Source organism: Aquarana catesbeiana, linkage group LG04 (assembly GCF_042186555.1).
Source record: "Aquarana catesbeiana isolate 2022-GZ linkage group LG04, ASM4218655v1, whole genome shotgun sequence".
NCBI classification, from domain to species: Eukaryota; Metazoa; Chordata; class Amphibia; order Anura; family Ranidae; genus Aquarana; species Aquarana catesbeiana.
The window spans coordinates 23,892,388-23,915,846 of NC_133327.1; the positions used below are offsets into that span (position 1 = coordinate 23,892,388).

Genomic DNA, 23,459 nt, shown 5'->3' on the forward strand with positions numbered 1-23,459 from the left:
TACACGGCGCCTGTGAGGGGGGCCCCTCGCGGGGTCACTTTGCTCGCCACGTTTCGAGCACGGCCTCGCTGCGCTCGGCACTTTTTTATTCCCCCTCTAGGTCCACTTGGATGGAGGGGCTTCAGCCTGGACCCAGGGCGCAGGCGCCGTGTACAGCTGATTGAAGATTTTCATCTTCGGCTGTTTTCGGCGGCTCCTGGTCATTCGTACTGCGCAAGTGCAGCGCTTGCGCAGTACAGGGGGGAACTTATCCGCCGAGGGAACTTTCTCGGCAAGACACCGGAGATAGCCGAAGCTCAAGATCGACAATCAGATGTACACGGTGCCTGCGCCCTGGGTCCAGGTTCCTTCCCTACCATCCAAGTGATCCTAGAGGGGGAATCTAAAAGAGCCGAGCGAAGCGAGCCCGTGAGGGGCCCTCTTACAGCCGCCGTGTACAGCTGATTTTCAGCTATTCCGCTTCGGCTATTTCAGCCGGATCCTACTGCGCAGCGCCTGCGCAGTAGAGGGGGGAACTTATCAGCCGAGCGGAACTTTCTCGGCAGAACACCGGATCTCACAGGGGAATAAGCCGAGCTCCAGAATGATGGAAAAAAGAAATCATTTATCTCTAAGCTCGGCTTCTCCTCTGAGAGATCCGGAGTTGGAGCATGCGCACATTGCGGCGGGGCAGGGCGATCCTGCACCGGAGATCACGCGGAGGCTGTGCGGGCTCTCAGGGGGAGGAGGGGGTATTAATGTGGAATAATAACTGGGGGGTCAGGGGTTGCTCTCCCGACCCGCCTCCTCGGAATATCCAAGGAATGTATTGTGATTCTCAAAGCCCTCCACCCACAAAATAAAACCTCATAAACATCCTGCGCACAAGTGTCAGATTTGTAAAATATATGTAATAGAATAGTATATAGGGCATAATGCTATTGGAATATATAATATAGTATATAGGGTGCAGTGGTAAATAGTATATGTAATATACTACATAGAACATAGGGTGCAGAGGTATATAGAGTATACAGCACAGTATATAGGGTGCAGTGGTATACAGAGTATACAGCACAGTATATAGGGTGCAGTGGTATTCAGAGTATACAGCACAGTATATAGGGTGCAGTGGTATACAGAGTATACAGCACAGTATATAGGGTGCAGTGGTATATAGAGTATACAGCACAGTATATAGGGTGCAGTGGTATATAGAGTATACAGCACAGTATATAGGGTGCAGTGGTATATAGTGTATTCAGCACAGTATATAGGGTGCAGTGGTATATAGAGTATACAGCACAGTATATAGGGTGCAGTGGTATATAGAGTATACAGCACAGTATATAGGGTGCAGTGGTATATAGAGTATACAGCACAGTATATAGGGTGCAGTGGTATATAGAGTATACAGTATATAGGGTAGGGTGTAGTGGTATTCAGAGTATACAGCACAGTATATAGGGTGCAGTGGTATACAGAGTATACAGCACAGTATATAGGGTGCAGTGGTATATAGAGTATACAGCACAGTATATAGGGTGCAGTGGTATACAGAGTATACAGCACAGTATATAGGGTGCAGTGGTATATAGAGTATACAGCACAGTATATAGGGTGCAGTGGTATACAGAGTATACAGCACTGTATATAGGGTGCAGTGGTATATAGAGTATACAGCACAGTATATAGGGTGCAGTGGTATACAGAGTATACAGCACAGTATATAGGGTGCAGTGGTATATAGAGTATACAGCACAGTATATAGGGTGCAGTGGTATACAGAGTATACAGCACAGTATATAGGGTGCAGTGGTATATAGTGTATAGAGCACAGTATATAGGGTGCAGAGGTATATAGTGTATACAGCACAGTATATAGGGTGCAGAGGTATATAGAGTATACAGCACAGTATATAGGGTGCAGTGGTATACAGAGTATACAGCACAGTATATAGGGTGCAGTGGTATATAGTGTATAGAGCACAGTATATAGGGTGCAGAGGTATATAGTGTATACAGCACAGTATATAGGGTGCAGAGGTATATAGAGTATACAGCACAGTATATAGGGTGCAGTGGTATATACAGCACAGGGTGTAGAGTTGTGTGAGAGAAGGCTGGCATACACAAGCCTTGCACCCCCGGGGGGGAGGGGAGGGGAGGGGAGGGGGAGGAGTCATACTTGACACACCTCCCGGTATAACATTCAGGGACAAACTCTGCCTGAGAAACTCGGCCCCTTCGGGTAACCCCGGCCGAGAGCATGCTGGGAGGTATACCTGAGGTGACGTCACTCCTCTGCTCTGTGCTGGACTCTGAAGGGAGAATGTTTGGACAGGGACTGAGGGAAGTGACGTCGAGAGCCAGCGTTTGTCTGGTCTCCGGGAAGATGGCTGCCTGTTCTGTTATTATTGACGCCCTCTATCAACGGCACAGCGTACGGAAGATTCGTATGCGCATGCGCGAATGGTACATCACGACAGGATCTACGCATGCGTAGTTCCGTATGTGACGCTGCTGGGCTGGTTTCTGAGTGCGGCGATCCCACCGGTAACCCTGAGGCCCCGCCCACACAGGTAGGTCATGTGCTCTGATAACGAAAGGTTGCCTGGGCGAAGGCTGGTGACTGATAAATGATGCATTGAGGGACCCCCTGGATACCCTACTACGCTGTTTTTGTAGATGAATATATTGGGGGTCCTAACACCAACTGGGGATGGCAACACTGAGCATACCAAACCAATCTGTAACAGTACAACACAGGCCATTCAGGGTGACGGTTCCCTCCGTTCCCTGTTCTGCAAGCTGCATTGAAGGTGTCCTGGGGGGGCTCACTGTACACTCCATAAACAAGCATGCCCCCACAAATTGGGGTTGCCACCTGTCCAGGATTTAGAGGCGGCTCACAGACGGAGAGGAGGACACCGGAGCAGAGAGGAGAGCAGATAGTAGGCTGATGACAGGCATGTAAACTGACCACGGTGTCCAGTCTCGGCAGCCTTCATACACCGTGGTCAGTATACATAGGGAAGGGTGGAAACTGGCAGGATCAGCCAGGTTTTTTAGGCGTTACAGGGGGCCAAATGGCACAGGACAAGCACTGTGTCATATAACATGTTTTAAAGGGGCGGGATCCATTTTTTTTTTTTCCGGGTTAACAAACACTTTAAGGTGACAGGAGAATTGGAGAAGATAGTGAGTGTGTGGGGGGGAAGGGGAGTCTGCAGCCCAGCTGACCGATACATACCCTCCGCACTCCTCTCCTGTACGTACATACTACCCCCGTCATACCCTCCGCACTCCTCTCCTGTACGTACATACTACCCCCGTCATACCCTCCGCACTCCTCTCCTGTACGTACATACTACCCCCGTCATACCCTCCGCACTCCTCTCCTGTACGTACATACTACCCCCGTCATACCCTCCGCACTCCTCTCCTGTACGTACATACTACCCCCGTCATACCCTCCGCACTCCTCTCCTGTACGTACATACTACCCCCGTCATACCCTCCGCACTCCTCTCCTGTACGTACATACTACCCCCGTCATACCCTCCGCACTCCTCTCCTGTACGTACATACTTCCCCCGTCATACCCTCCGCACTCCTCTCCTGTACGTATATACTACCCCGTCATACCTTCCGCACTCCTCTCCTGTACATAGCTATGATTAAACACTACATATAGTGTGAAACACTTTAGTTCTTTTGTTCTGCTGTGGCATGTATGTTTGTTTGTAGTTTTTGAATAAAAGGCATATTCGGAGTGCGGCTGTCCAGAACTACTTTTTATTTATTTGCTATATGCGTTGCCAGCACCTGTGGCTTCTCAACTGGTGAAGAGATTTACCTTTGGTCGATCCTCCTGGAGCTGATACCTCCCTTTTCTATCCTCTCCTGTACATACTGCCCCCCCCATCATTCCCTCCGCACTCCTCTCCTGTACATACTGCCCCCTGTCATACTCTCCGCACTCCTCTCCTGTAAATACTGCCCCCCCGTCAGACACTCCGCACTCCTCTCCTGTACATACTGCCTCCACACTCCTCTCCTGTACATACTGCCCCCCGTCATATCCTCCGCACTCCTCTCCTATACATACTGCCCCCCGTCATACCCTCCGCACTCCTCTCCTATACATACTGCCCCCCCGTCATACCCTCCGCACTCCTCTCCTGTACATACTGCCCCCCCATCATACCCTCCGCACTCCTCTCCTGTACATACTGCCCCCCCATCATACCCTCCGCACTCCTGTCCTGTACATACTGCCCCCCCATCATACCCTCCGCACTCCTCTCCTGTACATACTGCCCGCCCATCATACCCTCTGCACTCCTCTCATGTACATACTGCCCCCCGTCATACCCTCCGCACTCCTCTCATGTACATACTGCCCCCCGTCATACCCTCCGCACTCCTCTCATGTACATACTGCCCCCCGTCATACCCTCCGCACTCCTTTCATGTACATACTGCCCCCCGTCATACCCTCCGCACTCCTCTCATGTACATACTGCCCCCGTCATACCCTCCACGCAAGGGATGTGTGGCCAGGGATGTCTGTATACATACCATACATTCCTGGCCACACAACCATTCTTATATAATAGCCTATTGAATGTGTTCTGCAGGGGGAGGCATCTGTCTATTGGAACAGGTGCATCCTCCTGTGCAATGCCTGGTGAACCTCGAGAACACAGCACTCAGCCTGTGAAGTCTCTGTAAACCTCCTATATAACCCATGCAAAAAAAGGAGTAAGGCCGGTGCCATGAAAGTCGGCAAAAACATTGTTTTATTATTGCATGTGAACAATATTCAAAAAGAAAGCCAACGCGTTTCAGCCATCAGGCCTTAATCATGGCTAACAAATAAGTGACACAAAACAGCAGGGCGAACTCTGTCTGTATACATTCCTGGCCACACAACTATTCTTATATAATAGCCTATTGAATGTGTTCTGCAGGGGTGGGTCAGTCTATATACATTCCTGGCCACACAACCATTCTTATATAATAGCCTATTGAATGTGTTCTGCAGGGGTGGGCTCTGTCTATATATACAGTACATTCCTGGCCACACAATCTTTCTCATATAATAGCCTATTAAATGTGTTCTGCATTGGGCGGGTTTTGTCTGTACACATTCCTGGCCACACAACCATTCTTATATAATAGCCTATTGAATGTGTTCTGCGTGGGCGTGCTCTGTCTATATACATTCCTGGCCACACAACTATTCTTATATAATAGGCTATTGAATGTGTTCTGCAGGGGCAGGTCAGTCTATATACATCTCTGGCCATACAACCATTCTTATATAATAACCTGTCAAATGTGTTCTGCAGGGGCGGGTTCTGTCTGTACACATTCCTGGCCACACAACCATTCTTATATAATAGCCTATTGAATGTGTTCTGCATGGGCGTGCTCTGTCTATATACATTCCTGGCCACACAACTATTCTTATATAATAGGCTATTGAATGTGTTCTGCAGGGGCAGGTCAGTCTATATACATCTCTGGCCATACAACCATTCTTATATAATAACCTGTCGAATGTGTTCTGCAGGGGCGGGTTCTGTCTGTACACATTCCTGGCCACACAACCTTTCTCATATAATAGCCTATTGAATGTGTTCTGCATGGGCGGGCTCTGTCTATATACATTCCTGGCCATACAACCTTTCTCATATAATAGCCTATTGAATGTGTTCTGCATGGGCGGTCTCTATCTATATACATCCCTGGCCACACAACTATTCTTTTTTTTCAAATATTTTATTTAACCATGTCAACAGGACATCATACGTATTGAGTCATACACCATAATACAGTAAATGGAATACAAACATGTGAAGGGTACAATCAATGATGGATATATCAAATTGACCTAAAACTCTCCACCCCCTTCCTGGGAACCTTATATGGTGTAAGCCTGTAATAGCCTTTTGAATGTGTTCTGCAGGAGCGGGCTCAATCTATACATCCTTGGCCACACAACCATTCCTCTCAATGCTCTGTAAACATGCGCGCTCTGCTGGGCCACACAACCATGGAAGTGACTGCAAAGAGGCTGCAGGAGATCAGAGGCCGAGATGCAACACTAAAGCAGAATTCCAATCAAATAAGAAAAAAATATATGAAGTAACCCATTAACGATATAATAATAAATCAGCTGCAATATTGCCCTTCAGTCCAGAGATTTCCCCTGTAGTACTTTTTTTTTTTTTAACCGCCAGATGCCCTCAGTCTGATGGCCAACATTATTCAACCCACTTCCTCTGAGCTCATGCCCCTTGGACCCACCCCTAACCTGCAACTGGACAGTGAAAGGAGAAGCAGCACAGTGATGAGCTCATCTCTCTGTCATTCTGCTCTCTCGTCCTATCAGCATGCTTTTTGTCAGAACATGAACTGATTAACTCCTTGTGCTGCTTCTTCCTCTGACACACCAGCCCCACTGTACAAGGACTGTAATAGGCTGATACCGGGTCATATTCAGTTACACCGCTTGCATTTAAAAAAATAAATTTATATGGATGCATTATTGATTACAGAGCGGCATTAATTCATGTCCTTTATATTTAATCAGAGATCCGCTTTAATATTTGCCTCCCTCTGTGCTTTAGGTGGCGCCAGCACCTTCTGGGGAGAGTCCAGAGAAGAGCTTGCGGGGTCGGAGACTCAGGATGAACGCCTCCCAGAGGGTAGGTTACCTGCTGCCATCATGTTAGAGAGTGTTTTAGTGCCCGCCACCCCACAGGTGCCTGACAGGTGTAAGGTCATTGGCCATTGTAGCTGAATATGCCTGTGTATGCTGGTGTACAGGGTGCAGTAGAAGGGAGTATGTAATGTACAACATACCCTGTTTCCCCGAAAATAAGACCTAGCGTGATTGTCGGTGATGGCTGCAATATAAGCCCTACCCCCCCAAGTAAGCCCTAGTTAAAGTCCTTGTAGGTCTTATTTTCAGGGTAGGGCTTATTTTTGGGGAAACAGGGTAGGGCTTATTTGGGGGGTAGGGCTTATATTGCAGCCATCACTGACAATCACGCTAGGTCTTATTTTCGGGGAAACAGGGTAGCATAGAGATTTCAGTGATCAGGAGTATGTAACATAGGATATAGGGTGCAGCGGTAAGAAGTATGTAATGTATGCCATATAGGTTTATAGGTAAGGAGTATTTAAATTGTAATTTCAGCTTTGCAGAAAACCTGTAAGGTGACCTCTAGCAGAGTTCACAGGCAGGGATTCGCGGATTACACACACTGTAATAAACATCGGGAGACCTGAACACCTATTACAGTATATACAGAGAAGGAACTCCCCCTGTGTGAGAGAAGTAGAGCAGACAGACATGCACCCTCCCTTGACTCATGTAGAGGGAGAACAGCCTGGCAGGACATGCAGGGACAGAGAAGAGGCTGAACTGACATCGCTGGCCACACAACCATACTTATATATTGGCCCATTGAATGCATTCTGCAGGGGCGGGCTCAGTCTATGGGCTACACTACCATTAATGTGTAATGGCCTACTAAAGATGTTCCGCAGGGGCGGGCTTAGGCTATACATCCTGGGTCACCCTACCATTGTTGTATATTGGTCCATTGAATGTGTTCGGTTGGGGCGGGCTCACTCTATATGTCCTGGGCTACACAACCATTTCTGTGTAATGGCCCACTAAAGATGTAATGGAATGTGTTCTGCAGGGGCGGGCTCAGGCTATACATCCTGGGTCACACTATCATTCTTGTATATTGGTCCATTGAATGTGTTCCGCTGGGGCGGGCTCAGTCTATATGTCCTGGGCTACACAACCATTCCTGTGTAATGGCCCACTAAAGATGTGAAGGAATGTGTTCTGCAGGGGTGGGCTCAGGCTATACATCCTGGGCCACATTACCATTCTTGTATAATGGCCCAATGAAGGTGTTCTGTGGGGGTGGGCTCCGTCTGAACGCTATGTAGACATGCATGCTCTGCTGGGCCACACAACCATGGGAGTGGCTGCAAAGAGGCTGAGATGCAGCAGCACTAAAGCAAAATTCCAATCAAATAGGGAAAAAATATATAACCCATTATAGATAAAATAATAAAAACAGCTTTTGCTACAATATTGCTCTTCAGTCCAGAGATTTCCCCCGCAGTGCTTTATTTCTACCATTAGATGGCCTCAGTCTGATGGCCAACATCATCAGGTCCTCTGGACCCACCCTCAGCCTGCAACTGGACAGTGAACAGAGAAGCAGCACAGTGATGAGCTCATCTTTCTGTCACTCTGCTCTCTCCTCCTATCAGCATGCTTCCAGTCAGCACATGAACTGATTGGCTCCTTGTGCTGTTTCTTCCTCTGACACTCCAGCCCCGCTGTGCAAGGACTGCAATAGGCTGGATCATTTAGTTACGCCGCTTGCATCTGAAAAATATATTAATGGATGTATTACTGATTAAAGGGCGACATTCATTTATATACTTCATATCTAACCAGAAATCTCCCTCTGTGCATTAGGTGGCGCCAACAGCAGATCCGGCTTATGGGGAAATGCCAGAGAAGAGCCTGTGGGGGTGGAGACTCAGGATGAACGCCTCCCAGCGGGTAGGTTATCTGGTGCAATAGAGATCATTTCTGCGCCTGCCACCTCACAGGTGCCCAACAGGGAGTGGACTTAGCCCAGCATCCAGCGGGCTGAACACAGAGAGGCGGGGGCCGTGTGCTACCTGGGAGCCACCAGCGTAAGGTCATTGGCTGTCATAGCTGAATGTATCGCAGTCACAAAGTTCATCCAGTCTCTATGGGCACTTTAAGGCTAGGTTCACAAGTTTGAAAAGCAGTTTGTTGTGTATCGCTTTTTTTTTTTCAGAGGGCAGCTTAGCCGTGGCTTCCAGGCATTCAGGAGGCGATCCTGCACCCTCCTAAATGCTATATATATATATATATATATATATATATATATATATATATATATATATATATATATATATAAATATTATTTTTTTTTTTACCACTTCCCGCAAAATGACACACCCTTAAACGCAAAAAATTGCTTGCGCTCAGTCGCACCTCCTGGCCAGGTGTTTCATTTCTGTGGGCTGCCCAATGCATGTGGGATGTGCAAAAAAAAAAAAAAAAGGTGTCCGCGCAATTAATTAGCTGCTGGATCGCTTACCACTTTTACCGGCGAGCCCAGGAAAGGAACTGACCATTCGAGCGGCTGGTCACAGAGATGAACAGAGACTAGATCAGATGATTTAGGAGGACTGGAGCAACATGATGTCACTTCCATTCTAGGGTGGAAGTAAACATTTTTTTTTTTATTTTTTTTTTTAATAAAGCAAAAGATTTTTTTTTTTTTTTTTGATCTTTTGCTATCAAAGGTAGAATAAAGATTTGGGGTCTTACAGACCACAGATAACTCCATAAAGAAGACCTGTCAACCCTTATTTCTATTACAAGGGATATTTGCATTCCTTGTGATAGGAATAACAAAAGGGAAAAAAAAAAAATATATATATATATATATATATATATATATATATATATATATATATATATATATATATATATATATATATATATATATATATATATATATATATATATATATAAATATATATATATGGCTGGGAAAAAAATGGGGATTTAAATCTTGAATCGAGTTGAGAGGTCAAATCGTTTCAAAATTTAAGCAACTAGGCCGAAGCTGCGGCCTCACCTAAAAACTCTGCTCCTCGGGACCGGTGCGGTGTCCACAAAAAAAAAAAAAAAAAAAACTCGATTCAAATCGTGAATCGAGTTTTTTTTTTTTTTTGTTTTTTTTTTTTTTTTTTTTTTTTTTTTTTTTTAAGAAAATCTCCCAGCCCTATATATATAATATTCTGTGTTTGGTAGTCTTCTAGTAAAAAAAAAAAAAAAAAAAAAATACAGATTTTTCCTTGTAAACAAAAAGTGTCAGAAAAGGCTTGGTCTTCAAGTTAAAGAATAGCTCCACTTTTGTTGAGAAAAAAAACATTCCCCTCTGGGTGATCTATGTACATTGCAGGGATTTTAACAAACTTTGTTGCAGATTCCTATCTTTTTGTTATTCTGAAGGGATAGCTGTTTGTTTTTCTGTGTCCATGTGCAAAATAAATGTGATTAGGAGAGACGTTATTATTATCGTTCAGCTGCTGCACCTGCAGGGTTCTAATGAAGAAAATTGCAGGGTCTGCATCCCTTTAGACGTGAGTTCCCTTTCGGAGTATCTCGCTAAAAATGACATTTTTGTTGCAGGGGATGCCTAATATCTGACTTGTATCTTAGTACAGACTTCTGGGAAAATCAGTGATCCAATCACACAAGCAGGAAATAACATCTGGGGGCTTTCTGTACACATTCTTTATACAGAACACCTTTTTGCAATTTTTTTTTCCCTACAAAAGTGGTTATTCTTTAACGACTTCAGCCCTGGAAGGTTTTCCCCCCTAATGATCAGGCCATTTTTTTTCGATACGGCACTGCGTCAATTTAACTGACAATTGCACGGTCGTGCGATGCTGTACCCAAATACAATTGAGGTCCTTTTTTTTCTCCCCACAAATAGAGCTTTCTTTTGGTGGTATTTGATCACCTCTGCGGTTTTTATTTTTTGCGCTATAAACAAAAAAAGACCATTTTGGAAAAAAAACAATTTTTTTTACTTTCTGCTATAATAAATATCCAAAAAAAAAAAATAGATATAAGAAAACAAATGTATTGATCAGTTTAGGCTGATGTGTAGTATTCTACATATTTTTGGTAAAAAATATCCCAATAAGCGTATATTGATTTTGCGCAAAAGTTATAGCGTCTACAAAATAGGGGATAGATTTATGGACTTTTATTCTTTTTATTAATGTTTTTATTAGTAATGGGGGCGATCTGCGATTTTTAGCGGGACTGCAACATTGCGGCAGACAGATCTGACCCCAAGTGACACTTCTGGGGACCAGTGGCATTATTACATAGATCAGTGCTAGAAAAAAAATTCACTGATCAATGTATAAATGACACTGGCAGGGAAGGGGTTAACACTAGGGGGCGATCAAAGGGTTAAGTGTGTTCTAACTGTGGGGGATGGGCTCACTGGGGACAACACAGAGATCGCTGTTCCTGATCACTGGGAACAGCAGATCTCCATGTTGTTCACTGTCAGAACGGGGATCCGCCTTGTTTACATAGCCAGATCCCTGTTCTGCCTCTCTGTGGAGCGATCGTGGGTGGACGGCAGGGATCCAGTCCACTGGACCCGCGCCCACAGTATCTATTGCATGAAGCGACGTACAGGTACGTCGTTTTGCGCAATAGGGCCGACCTGCCGCAGTATATGTACTGGGGCTGGTTGGCAAGTGGTTAAGCCATATACTAAAAAATCTCTTCTTTAGAGGAGCAATGCATCAGTAGGATGTTGTTCTCCCTGATTGTTATCCCTTGTCTGTGTCTCAGGCGGCGGTGCGGTTTGCGGATGTGGCGGCCTCGTTCTCGGAGGAGGAGTGGGAGCGGCTGGAGGAGTGGAAGCGGGATCTGTATGGGAATGTGATACGGGACATTCACTCCGTGCTGTTAGATGTCGGTGAGTGTGAGGCGGGGATGATGTGATGAGCTAGGAGTGCAGAGATAGAATACACAGAGGATGAGCGCACAGGACCCCGAGTGTCTCTTATTGGGGGGGATCAGCACACAATAGGGCAGAGGAGACCAGGAAGGAGAGGGAAAAATGAAGCATACAAGGGTCCAACGATTCACAAAACTCCGACAATGATTACATGTGTGTCAGGGGAGCACCACAAGTCCCAGTGTCCAGATCACAACACACAGCCAATACAGAACTACAAGTCCCAGCCATCTTAGTAACCAGATCACAGCACACAGCCAATACAGAACTACAAGTCACAGCCATCTCAGTACCCAGATCACAATACAAAGCCAGTACAGAACTACAAGTCCCAGCCATCTCAGTACCCAGATCACAACACAAAGCCAATACAGAACTACAAGTCCCAGTGTCCAGATCACAGCACACAGCCAATACAGAACTACAAGTCCCAGCCATCTCAGTACCCAGATCACAGCACACAGCCAATACAGAACTACAAGTCCCAGCCATCTCAGTGCCCAGATCACAATACAAAGCCAATACAGAACTACAAGTCCCAGCCATCTCAGTGCCCAGATCACAATACAAAGCCAATACAGAACTACAAGTCCCAGCCATCTCAGTGCCCAGATCACAACACAAAGCCAATACAGAACTACAAGTCACAGCACACAGCCAATACAGAACTACAAGTCACAGCACACAGCCAACACAGAACTACAAATCCCAGCCATCTCAGTGCCCAGATCACAATACAAAGCCAATACAGAACTACAAGTCACAGCACACAGCCAATACAAAACTACAAGTCCCAGCCATCTCAGTGCCCAGATCACAATACAAAGCCAATACAGAACTACAAGTCACAGCACACAGCCAATACAGAACTACAAGTCCCAGCCATCTCAGTGCCCAGATCACAATACAAAGCCAGTACAGAACTACAAGTCCCAGCCATCTCAGTGCCCAGATCACAATACAAAGCCAGTACAGAACTACAAGTCCCAGCCATCTCAGTGCCCAGATCACAATACAAAGCCAATACAGAACTACAAGTCACAGCACACAGCCAGTACAGAACTACAAGTCCCAGCCATCTCAGTGCCCAGATCACAACACACAGCCAATACAGAACTACAAGTCACAGCACACAGCCAATACAGAACTACAAGTCCCAGCCATCTCAGTGCCCAGATCACAACACACAGCCAATACAGAACTACAAGTCACAGCACACAGCCAATACAGAACTACAAGTCCCAGCCATCTCAGTGCCCAGATCACAACACACAGCCAATACAGAACTACAAGTCCCAGCCATCTCAGTGCCCAGATCACAACACACAGCCAATACAGAACTACAAGTCCCAGCTATCTTGGTATCCAAAAAGCAGCACACAGCCAATGCAGAACTACAATTCCCAGCCACCTCGGTATCCAAATAGCAGCATGCAGTCTACATAGAACTACAAGTCTCAGAAGTTCTAAGCTGCTTCTTTAAAGTGGTTCTTAAATCATAACGCTGTTTGCCTTAAGGCATTCCCTGCATGAAGTTAAAAATGTCCCACTAGCTCTCTCCCTCCAACTGTTAAACTGTTATCTGCCTCCTCTCACTGAGCCCACACTGCTCTCTCTTCCTGGTGTCACAGGCAGCAGTGGAAGTGCTGTCAGTCATGTCCTGTAAGGAGAGAGTTGGGGGGCGTGGCCTAGCTGCACTGTGTGTCTTTGGATGCACACAGCCCAGCTTGGGGGCTTGTGCCCATGGGTGGTCCTCAGAGGAGAGGAGGAGCAGGCAGCGCTGGTGGTGGACTTCAGAAGGGGAGGTAAGGGAGCGCACTGTGCAAAATCATTGTACAGGGACAAAGTATATAGAATCCTGCGTCTCCGAAACCCCTGTGTGCACAGGAAGCCATCGATCCTCCATGCAGATCAGATGACTGATTTACACACTGACTAGTCATGTAACATTCCTTTTATAGAGAATGCTGGTTTTACTTTACACTCTGAAGCTGGCCATACACTGTTTAAAAGTCGGCTGGTTCAGCAGAGGCCAGCTGAATTTCCATCTGTGTGAGGCTATCCCCGATTGTTTGACTTCTGTCATAGGGACATGGGAGAATGTTTCTTGATCAGCGGCTGCAGCCAATTGACTGCAGCCTCTGATCAGTGTATTTTGACTAGATGGAGGAATCTGAATGAAAACAAACTTAAAGCGGAGTTCCACCCAAAAGTGGAACTTCCGCTCATCTGATTCCTCCCCCCCTCTGGTGCCACAATTGGCACCTTTCAGGGGGGAGGGGGGTGCAGATACCTGTCTACTACAAGTATTTGCACCCACTTCCTGGAATAGACTCCCGCGGGAGTCACGCACCCCCCCCCCCCCCCCGCTGTCTCCTGGGAAACACACCGGTCCCAGGAGTTAGTGGGGACCACTTAGGACGCGCAGCGCGACTCACGCATGCGCAGTAGGGAACCGGGAAGTGAAGCCGCAACGCCTCACTTCCTGATTCCCTCACAGAGAATGGCGGTGGCAGCAGCCGAGAGCCAAGCGATTGATCGGCTTTGACTGCCGACATCACTGGACTCCAGGACAAGTTAGTGACCATTTATTAAAAGTCAGCAGCTGCAGTATTTGTAGCTGCTGGCTTTTAATAATTTTTTTTTAGGTGGATTCCCTCTTTAAGCAGTGTATGGCCAGCCTAGTAATACTGATCTGTGTCATAGTAGAGTAGGATGGAGCAGTCAATAACCACATCCGTGTTTTTTCAGGATATCACATAGAAAACACAGAGGTTCTCTTTCGGGTTATAAGTGAGGATACGGCCTGTAAACTGGAGCTCTCCAAGAAAGGTAGTGGCCACGTGCCTTCCTTACATTTCTTCTACTTTTCTTTTTTATCTGTCTCCCCCCCCCCCCCTCCATCCTTACCTACCTACCTACCTTCCTTCCTTCCTTCCTTCCTTCCTTCCTTCCTTCCTTCCTTCCTTCCTTCCTTCCACCCTCCTTCCCTACTTTTTCTTCCTTACTCCCTTCCTTATTTCCCCTATTCCTTCTACTTTTCTTTTCGTTTTTTATCTGCCTTCCTTCCAGCCTTTTTATCTGTCCTTCTTCCTTCTCTCCCTTGCCTTCCTTCCTTTTTCCATCCCTTCTTTTCTTCCCTCCTTTCTTTCCTTCCTTTTGCCCTCTTTCCCTACTTTTTCTTCATTCCTCCCTTCCTTATTTCCCTCATTCCTTCTATCCCTCCCTTATTTCATTCCTTCTACTTTTATCATCCTTTTTCCTTCCTTCCTTGTTCCCTAATTTTTCTTCCTTCCTCCCTTCCTTCTTTTCTCCTTCCTGCGCTCCCTCCTTCCCTCCCTTATGTAATTCCTTCTACTTTTATTTTCTATCTTCCTTCCTCCCCCCCCCTTTTTTTTTCTTTCCTCCCTTCATCCTTCCTATCCTTCCTTTCCTCCCTTGCCTTCCTTCCTTCTACCCTCCCTTCTTTTCTTCTCTCCTTTCTTCTCTTCCTTCTTTTTACCCCCCTCCCTTCCCTACTTTTTCTTCCTTCTTCCCTTCCTTATTTCCCACAATTCCTTCTATCCTTCTACCTTTTTTTCCCTCCCTTCCTTCCTTCCTTCCTTCCTTCCTTCCTTCCTTCCTTCCTTCCTTCCTCCAGTCCTTTCTTCCTCCAGTCCTTTCTTCCTTCCCTCCCTTATGTCATTACTTTTCTTTCCTTTTTTACCTGCCTTCCTTTATTCCTTCCCTCCCTCCTTTGTTTTTCTTCCACCCTCCCTCCTTTGTTTTTCTTCCACCCTTCCTTCCCTTCCTTTCCTTCTATTTTCCCTCCTTTCCTAATTTTTATACCTTTTCTCCCTTCCTCATTTCCCCCATTTCTTCCAGCCCTCCCTTATTTCATTCCTTCTCCCTCTCCCTCCCTCTCCCCTTCCTTCTTACTTTTTCTTCCTTCCTTTTTCCCTAGCTTCCTTCTTTCTTCTCTCCTTTTTCTTAATTTCTTCCTTCCTTTTTTCCTTCCCTTCCTCCTTCCTTTCCCTCTCTTCTTCTCGTCCCACCATTTTCTTTCTTCCTTCCTCTCAGCCACATTGTGACTCTGTGGTTTTGGTTCAGGTCTGGGGCCGGATATCCTGCTAAAGATAAAGTACCAGGAGCCCAGTGCCCCCTCTGGTAGTGTGGAGGGCCCAGGGGAAGGGCCACAGGTGATAAAGATGGAGCCCGGTGAGTGTGTCATGTAATAGTGACTCCAGATTCCAGTACAGATCAGTGGTGTGATGGCCTGCTATTGCTGTGCGTTTTCTGGTCAGATTTCCCACCGCAGATCAAGCAGGAACAAGAATCGTATGATGATGTGGATGTCCATCACTCTTACCAGCATGAGGATAGCAAACGGTTCTCTACAGTGGGCGAAGTATGCTCCACCCCCCACCCTCCTGCCATATTCTACGGTGAGCTGGAACCAGCGCCTGACACCCCCTCTCCTCATTTACTGGATTCTGCGCTGGGATCACCGTACACCATAGAGGTGAAGGAGGAGCGGGAGGACAAAGTTCTTGACAGTACCGAAACCACTGGTATGTGTTATCTGAAGGTTTAAAGTATAACCAAAGGCAAAACTTTATTTTTTGTGTGTTTTGGATAGAGTGGAGAGGGATTAGAACACTTGTCAGGTTTTTATTGCTGTCTGTGTCCCCGTTAGGGAGATTCGCCCTCTATATTTGTTCTGGTTACCATTATCTTCAAAAGGGAAAGTAATAGAAAATCCCAACCAAATGTTGGGTTGTTCCCAGAACAGTAATAGAGGGCAGTATTTTCATCAGGGACACTAGTTCTGGTGACCTGGGGGGGGGCCTCAGTGGATTCCCTTAATTTGCAAAGATTTCCTTTCATGTTTGGCTGTGGGGCAGAAAGTGAAGGTAAAGTGATGGTAACATTTTTTTTTTACAGAGCTTAAAACCCTCCCTTATGCCGCGTACACACGACCAGACTTTCCTGCAGAAAAGGTCTGACGGAATCATTCCATTGGACATTCCGATCATGTGTGGGCTTCATTGGACTTTTTCTTTCTAAAATTTTGACGGACCTAGAAATAGAACATGTTTCAAATCTTTCCGACGGAATCCATTCCTATTGGGATAACCGCTCATCTGTATGCTGTTCCGATGGACCAAAAACGACGCAAGGGCAACTATTGAACTTTGATTATACACATCAGGAACTGTTCTGCGGGTACCGATGTCCCCTGCCAACCCAGTGATCATTAGGCAGAGAGCCAGAATGGGGATCTGCCTATGTAAACAAGGCAGATCGCCGTTCTGCCAGTAGGGAAGGCATTGATCCTGTGTTCCTGCAAAGCAGGCACATGGCTCAATGTCTTCCCCCTTTTTGGTCCCCAAAGAGTGTCAAAGTGTCCAACTGTCCACCACAATATCGCAGTCTCACTATCAGTCACTGATTGCCAGCGTTACTAGTAAAAAAAAAAAAAAAAAAAAATATATAAATATATGCCATAGTTTGTAGATGCTATACCTTTTGAGTAAACCAATCAATATACGCTTAATTGGATTTTTTTTTTTTTTAACCAAAAAAAAGGTAGCAGAATACATATTGGCCTAAATTGATGAAGAAATTTGATTTAAATTTTTTTTTTAGAGGATTTGCATCAGTTAACAAAAGAATACATAACTGTAGATAGGAGTCTGACAATTGTTCTGAAACATTTGCAAGGCAAATTTGCAAAAAAAGGTAAGGTCTTCCAGTTGCTCGATATCATTCACCCTTACGAGCCATTGTGTGACTGTTGGGGCAGATCGTTATTTCCACATACCAAGGATGCAAGCTCGAGCTGCGTTTAACAGGTGCTTGAAATTAGATTTTCTTTTACATTTTTTTTTTTTTTTTTATTGGATATGTTTTATAGCAGAAAGTAAAAAATGTAGTTTTATTTCCAAAATTGTCATTTTTTTTTTTTTTTTTGTTTTAATTTTTTTGTTACTATCGCAAAAAAAAAGAGAGAGGTGATTAAATACCATCAAAAGAAAGCTCTATTTGAGGGGAAAAAAAGACCTCAATTTTATTTGGGTACAATGTCGCATGACTGTGCAATTGTCAGTTAAAGTAACGCAGTGCCGTATCACAAAAAATGGCTTGGTCATTAAGGGGGGTAAATCTTCCAGAGGTCACGTGGTTATTGTAAGCCTTTTGATTAAAGTAACGACATGTATCCAATATTATATTTAGTGAAAAGCAGATTATTCATATGCAAAGAGCATTTTTCAATTATACCACACATTAAAGTGGTGTTCCGGCCGAAATGATCCTTTTTAAATAAAAATATATATATAATTTACCTTTAACATTTGGAACTTTTTATTCCTATAGGGCCTTATCGTTTTTATGTGAAACATTGTGTTCTTATAGGGCCCATTCATATTAAGTTTTTATAGTGTAGAGCTCATACCATATTTAGACCCATTCCAGAGACTGGACATCACACTGTAGTTGACTGAATTGGTATCGGGTTCCAGTTTATACTGTGGAGCTTGCACTCTATTTGGACCCGTGCTAGAAACTGGACATCACGCTGTAGCTGACTGAATTGGTATTGCTTTCAAGTTTATAATGTAGAGATCACACTCTATATGGGCCTATTCCAGAAATTGAATATCGCACTGTAGCTGACTGAATTGGTATTGGTTTCAAGTCGATACTATGGAGCTCACTCTCTATTTTGGACGCATTTCAGAAATTGGACATCACACTGTAGCTGACTGAATTGGTACCGGTTTCAAGTTTAGAATGTGGTGCGCTCACACTATATGGACCTATTCTAAAAACTGGACATAACACTGTATTTGAATTGGTTTCCAGTTTATACTGTAGAGCTCACACTCTATTGAGTTGAGTTGCATCCTGATATAGCGGGGTCCTTTACCCCGTAGGGTCCCTACGCGCTTACAAACACATACACATACTAGGGCCAGTTTAGAGACAGGATCTGATTAACCTACCAGCATGTCTTTTGAGTGTGGGAGGAAACCGGAGTACCCGGAGGAAACCCACGCAGGCACAGGGAGAACATGCAAACTCCAGGCAGGTAGTGTCGTGGTCGGGGTTTGAACCAGCCAGCCTATTGCTGCTAGGTGCTACCCACTACACCACTGTGCTGCCCGTGCTTTGGACCCGTGCTAGAAACTGGACATCACGCTGTAGCTGACTGAATTGGTATTGCTTTCAAGTTTATAATGTAGAGCTCACACTTTATATGGGCCCATTCCAGAAATTGAATATCGCACTGTAGTTGACTGAATTGGTGTTGGTTTCATGTCGATACTATGGAGCTCACACTCTGTTTGGACCCATTCTAGAAACTAGACTTTACACTGTAGCTGACTGAATTTGTATCGGATTCCAGTTTATACTGTGGAGCTCACTCTCTATTTGGACCCATTCCAGAAGTTGGACATCACACTGTAGTTGACTGAATTGGTACCGGTTTCAAGTTTATACCGTGGAGCTCACACTCTCTATTTGGACCCATTTTAGAAACCTGAACATCACGCTGTAGGTGATGAAATTGATATCGGATTCCAGTTTATACTGTAGATCTCACACTCCCTCATTCCAGAAACTGGACATCGCACTGTAGCTGACTGAGTTGGTATCGGATTCCAGCTTATACTGTGGAGCTCACTCTCTATTTGGACCCATTCCAGAAACTGGACATCACACTGTAGCTGACTGAATTGGTACCGGTTTCAAGTTTAGAATGTGGAGCTCACACACTATATGGACCTATTCTAAAAACTGGACAGAACACTGTAGTTGACTGAATTTGTATTGGTTTCCAGTTTATACTGTGGAGCTCACTCTCTATTTGGACCCATTCCAGAAACTGGACATCACACTGTAGATGACTGAATTGGTATCCGTTTCCAGTTTAGACATCAGATTACTACAACGTATTTAGTCAGTCAGTTACTTTTGCTGCTTGGTTTGAGTTTAAATCCCCTACAATATTACATGGTTTTTAATATGTATTTTTTTCCTTTTCAGCTGAAGAGACCAGTTCTGGCCTGAGTCCCAACAAGATGAGACCGCTGTCCAAGAGCCCGAGGGTCGGAGAGACTCAGGAACTGGCCACCAAAGACCGTTCTCGGAGGCGGAAAGGTATTGCTCGTCATATCAAGCCTGTTGCTGCACTGCATGACTTTGACCTGAACAAACAGACTGAGCCCAAAGAGAATGGGGTACCGTGTGTCTTCCCTGATTGTGAGGTCAGCTTCCCCGGGGTACAGCCTTCCTTCCCCTTCGAAGAAATCTGTCCCTACTTGTCACCAGTGAATGGTTTCAGGGAAGACTCCCCCATCAGTTTCCAGGAGCGAGGACAGACGTTTATCCTGTGCAGTGTGTGCAGCAAGACCTTCTGCAATAACTCCAGCTTCCAGGTCCATATGCGGAGCCACACGGGGGAACGGCCTTTTAAATGTACAGACTGTGACAAAAGCTTCATCCGCAGCTCTCACCTGAAGATTCACCTGCGTACCCACACCGGAGAGCGCCCCTATAAGTGCACCGAGTGCGAGAAGAGCTTCCGTGACAACTCCAGCTATGCCCGCCACCAGCGCATTCATACAGGAGAGAAACCTTACCAGTGCTCCATCTGCGGGAAATACTTCCGCAAAAAGTCCAACCTGATGGACCACTACAGGACGCACACTGGGGAACGCCCCTACAAGTGTCAGCACTGCGAAAAGAGTTTCCACCAAAGATCCAACCTACGTGTCCACCAGAAGAACCATCATGCTGACAGCTGCTGATTGTTCTGCAAACTTTAAGGGTCATGTTTCCAGCCCCTGAGGATTCTGGGAATGGCTGGGATGAGGAGTTTGATTCAACCCTCCAAACACCTTTCCAGCTGTTGAGTAGCTTCTTTAGGAAGAGGTTTCCAGTCCGCTCCCTTTATCAGGTCATATTTTCAGTCTGAGGATTCTGGGAACTCTTGGGGAGAAATCTTCTCCTAGGCCTTGTTTCTAAATATTTGGGCCGTGCGGGTGAAAAACCTGTAAATACGACACAAAAGAAAAGGAGAGCGACTTCTAAATTTAGCAACAATTGGCCACTCACGTGTCTCTTCATGATAAAACCACTGGCACCTGTATCCTGTGTTTCCGTCTTTTTGCTGATGGTATTGGTGCAGCAGACCTGGTGCTGGCGCCTGACTGGCCTCTCTACTACCTCCGGAACCGCTCTGGAACGCAGTGGTTCATTGGGCGGAAGTAATGTCACAGTGACGTGGTTTTACAAAAGAAGTGTGCATACTCTGAAACCTGTAGCCACGCTCTGCTATCCTCTCACCATGACATCACTTCCGCCCGATGGACCAGTGTGGTTCCGGAGGTAGTAGAGAGACCAGGTCTGCTGCACCAATACCACCAGCAGGGAGACAGACACAGGATACAGATGTCAGTGGTTTTATTATGAAGAGCGTGTCTTTTATGCACACATGTGAGTGGCCAATTGTTTTTAACCAATTGCTACACTTAAAATGCCTTCTCCCTCTTTTTTTCTTTTGTGTCACATCTACAGAGTCTGTTTCTAACTCTCGGGTCAGCGGCCATAACTGTGGCCGGTATTTTTGGGGCTATTCCACCAGAGACATTATGATTGGACGTTTATCTTTATTTTAATTACCATTATTCTTTGCTATACCATTGTCCCTGGGGGTACCTACCTGCCTGAGTGTGCCATTCACTTGTCTTGTTTTATGCAGGTGAAAAACTGTCCACTCTGTCCCTGACAGGCCGTATGACTGGTCATATTGGGCTTCAAAACATCGAGTGATCTCCATAGAACCTGATAGATGTCACCTGTCTGAACAGCCAGTACTAGGCGGTGATTACAAATATCAGTCACATCGGATGTTCTCTGGTGGCTTTCATTGCCCAACTCTTGAAAAGGGTGCTAGTCCGGGGCAAGATGTATGGGATGGTACTGATTCTCAGAGCTAGGCAGCATTGGCCTCCTATAGGGATTGACCAAAATGATGACTCTGGGGAGTGTAGATCTTTTTATTGAGCACAGTGGGGTTGATTAAAGGCAAATAGACTGTGCACTCTGCTGTTGCTCCAGGGTTTAGTAGATGAAGTGAAGCTTCCCTTTGCAAAGAAAACCCAATCACATGCAAGGAAAATTAAACAAAAAACTGCATTTTTGCTTGCACATGATTGGATGATGGAAGTCAGCAGAGCTCCCCATCATTTACTAAACTCTGGATCAACTGCACAGTCTATTTGCATTTAGTAAATCTCCCCACCAGAGTTGAGGTATCACTCAGGTGATGCAGGAATTAGCCATACACAGCTTGAGAATAAACCAGCCAGGTAGAGCAGAGTATGCAGAGAACAGGCTGTATAGCGAATGAGAAGATTTATACAGCCAGGCCATTACTAAATAAGAGGCAGATTGAGGCTTCTGAAATGTTGGAATGCCGGGGGGACCTTTTTGGCCTGATGGATGTTATAGACTTGCAAAATCACTGCACAGCGCAGGTACGTATAACATGTTTGTTATTTAAAGAAAATAGCTTTTAATATCACTTTAATAATGAATTATTTTTCATAATAAAGAAACTTGAAAATGTTCATTCTTTGTGCCGTTCCACTTTTGTTTTAGTTTACCAATCAGAGTTACAGGATACCGCACCAATGCATGACCTACCTGTAATTGTGTAATCAGTTCCCATCCCTGCTCTACCTGACATATTTACTGACTTTAACGTGATCCTGTGCTTTTCTCATAGAGGGCAAAACAACAGGTGACCTTTCAGGAGACTGTCACCTTGCCCCTGTAGAGGTGGCAATGTTTCTGCAACGGGCACCCAACAACCCTCTTATACCCACCTTACCTGCTACCCGCTCTCCTTCTGCAGCTGGTGAGGAGGCTCTGGAGTCACTGGGTGACACAGTGTGCTCTGAGGTCATGGGTAACACAGGAATGCACAGCGGTCATAGAAGGCACTGTGGATGAGGATGGAGGCACAGAAGGGTTGGGGTTACTGGAATGCATAAGGGAATCAGAATCACTGGAGGCAGAGGAGCAGTGGGGTCACCAAGTCACTGTAGGCATATGGGAGCACAGAGTGGATGGAGGCACACATGTGTTGGGGTTACTGGAATGCACAAGGGACACAGAAGGCACTGTGGATGAGGATGGAGGCACACAAGGGTTGGGGTTACTGGAATGCACAAGGGAATCAGAATCACTGGAGGCAGAGGAGCAGTGGGGTCACCAAGTCACTGTAGGCATATGGGAGCACAGAGTGGATGGAGGCACACATGTGTTGGGGTTACTGGAATGCACAAGGGACACAGAATCGCTAGAGGCACAGGAGCAGTGGGGTCACTGAGGACACTGGAGTCACAGGGTTACTGGAGTCATGGGAGCAAAGGGAACTTATAATCAATGGAGACACAGGAGTGCTGGGGTTCCTGACATACACAGGGGTCACAGATTCACTGGAAGCAGGGGAGCACTGTGGTCAGTGGAGATTCTGGGGTTGCTGGTGTGCAAAGGAGGCAGTCACTGGAGGCACAGCAGAACTAGGGTCAGTCAATGGGGGCACAGGATTGCTGGGGTTTCTGGAGTGCACAGATTCGCTGGAGGCAAGGGAGCACTGGAGCGCATGGGGGACACAGACACAGGAGTGCTGTGGTTGCTGGAGACACTGGGGTTGCTGACGTGCACAGGGGACACAGAGTCATTGGAGACACCAGGGTCACTGGATTGCGCAAGGGACAAAGAGCCACTGCAGACACAGGAGCAATGTGGTCACTGGAGTTGCTAGATGGACATAGTCAC

General features: G+C 45.8%; 2 protein-coding genes across 2 annotated transcripts in view; one reads left to right on the forward strand and one right to left on the reverse strand.

The window, feature by feature from the left end:
• The window catches only part of LOC141139104 (zinc finger protein 783-like), a 38,653-nt gene extending 36,313 nt beyond the window's left edge, over positions 1 to 2,340 (reverse strand). The window contains exon 1 of the mRNA XM_073624922.1: positions 2,265 to 2,340. The gene's annotated coding sequence lies outside the window, so the exon portion shown is untranslated. The remainder of the gene's footprint in view (positions 1 to 2,264) is intronic.
• A 76-nt stretch (positions 2,341 to 2,416) lies between these two features.
• Positions 2,417 to 23,459, forward strand: part of LOC141141131 (uncharacterized) — a 94,897-nt gene continuing 73,854 nt past the window's right edge. Inside the window, exons 1-9 of the mRNA XM_073628836.1 lie at positions 2,417 to 2,561; positions 6,621 to 6,698; positions 8,504 to 8,590; positions 11,456 to 11,582; positions 14,376 to 14,456; positions 15,714 to 15,821; positions 15,908 to 16,174; positions 19,656 to 20,411; positions 22,402 to 22,584. Coding sequence (XP_073484937.1) covers positions 2,478 to 2,561; positions 6,621 to 6,698; positions 8,504 to 8,590; positions 11,456 to 11,582; positions 14,376 to 14,456; positions 15,714 to 15,821; positions 15,908 to 16,174; positions 19,656 to 20,411; positions 22,402 to 22,584 — 1,771 coding nt within the window. The 5' untranslated portion in view covers positions 2,417 to 2,477. The remainder of the gene's footprint in view (positions 2,562 to 6,620; positions 6,699 to 8,503; positions 8,591 to 11,455; positions 11,583 to 14,375; positions 14,457 to 15,713; positions 15,822 to 15,907; positions 16,175 to 19,655; positions 20,412 to 22,401; positions 22,585 to 23,459) is intronic.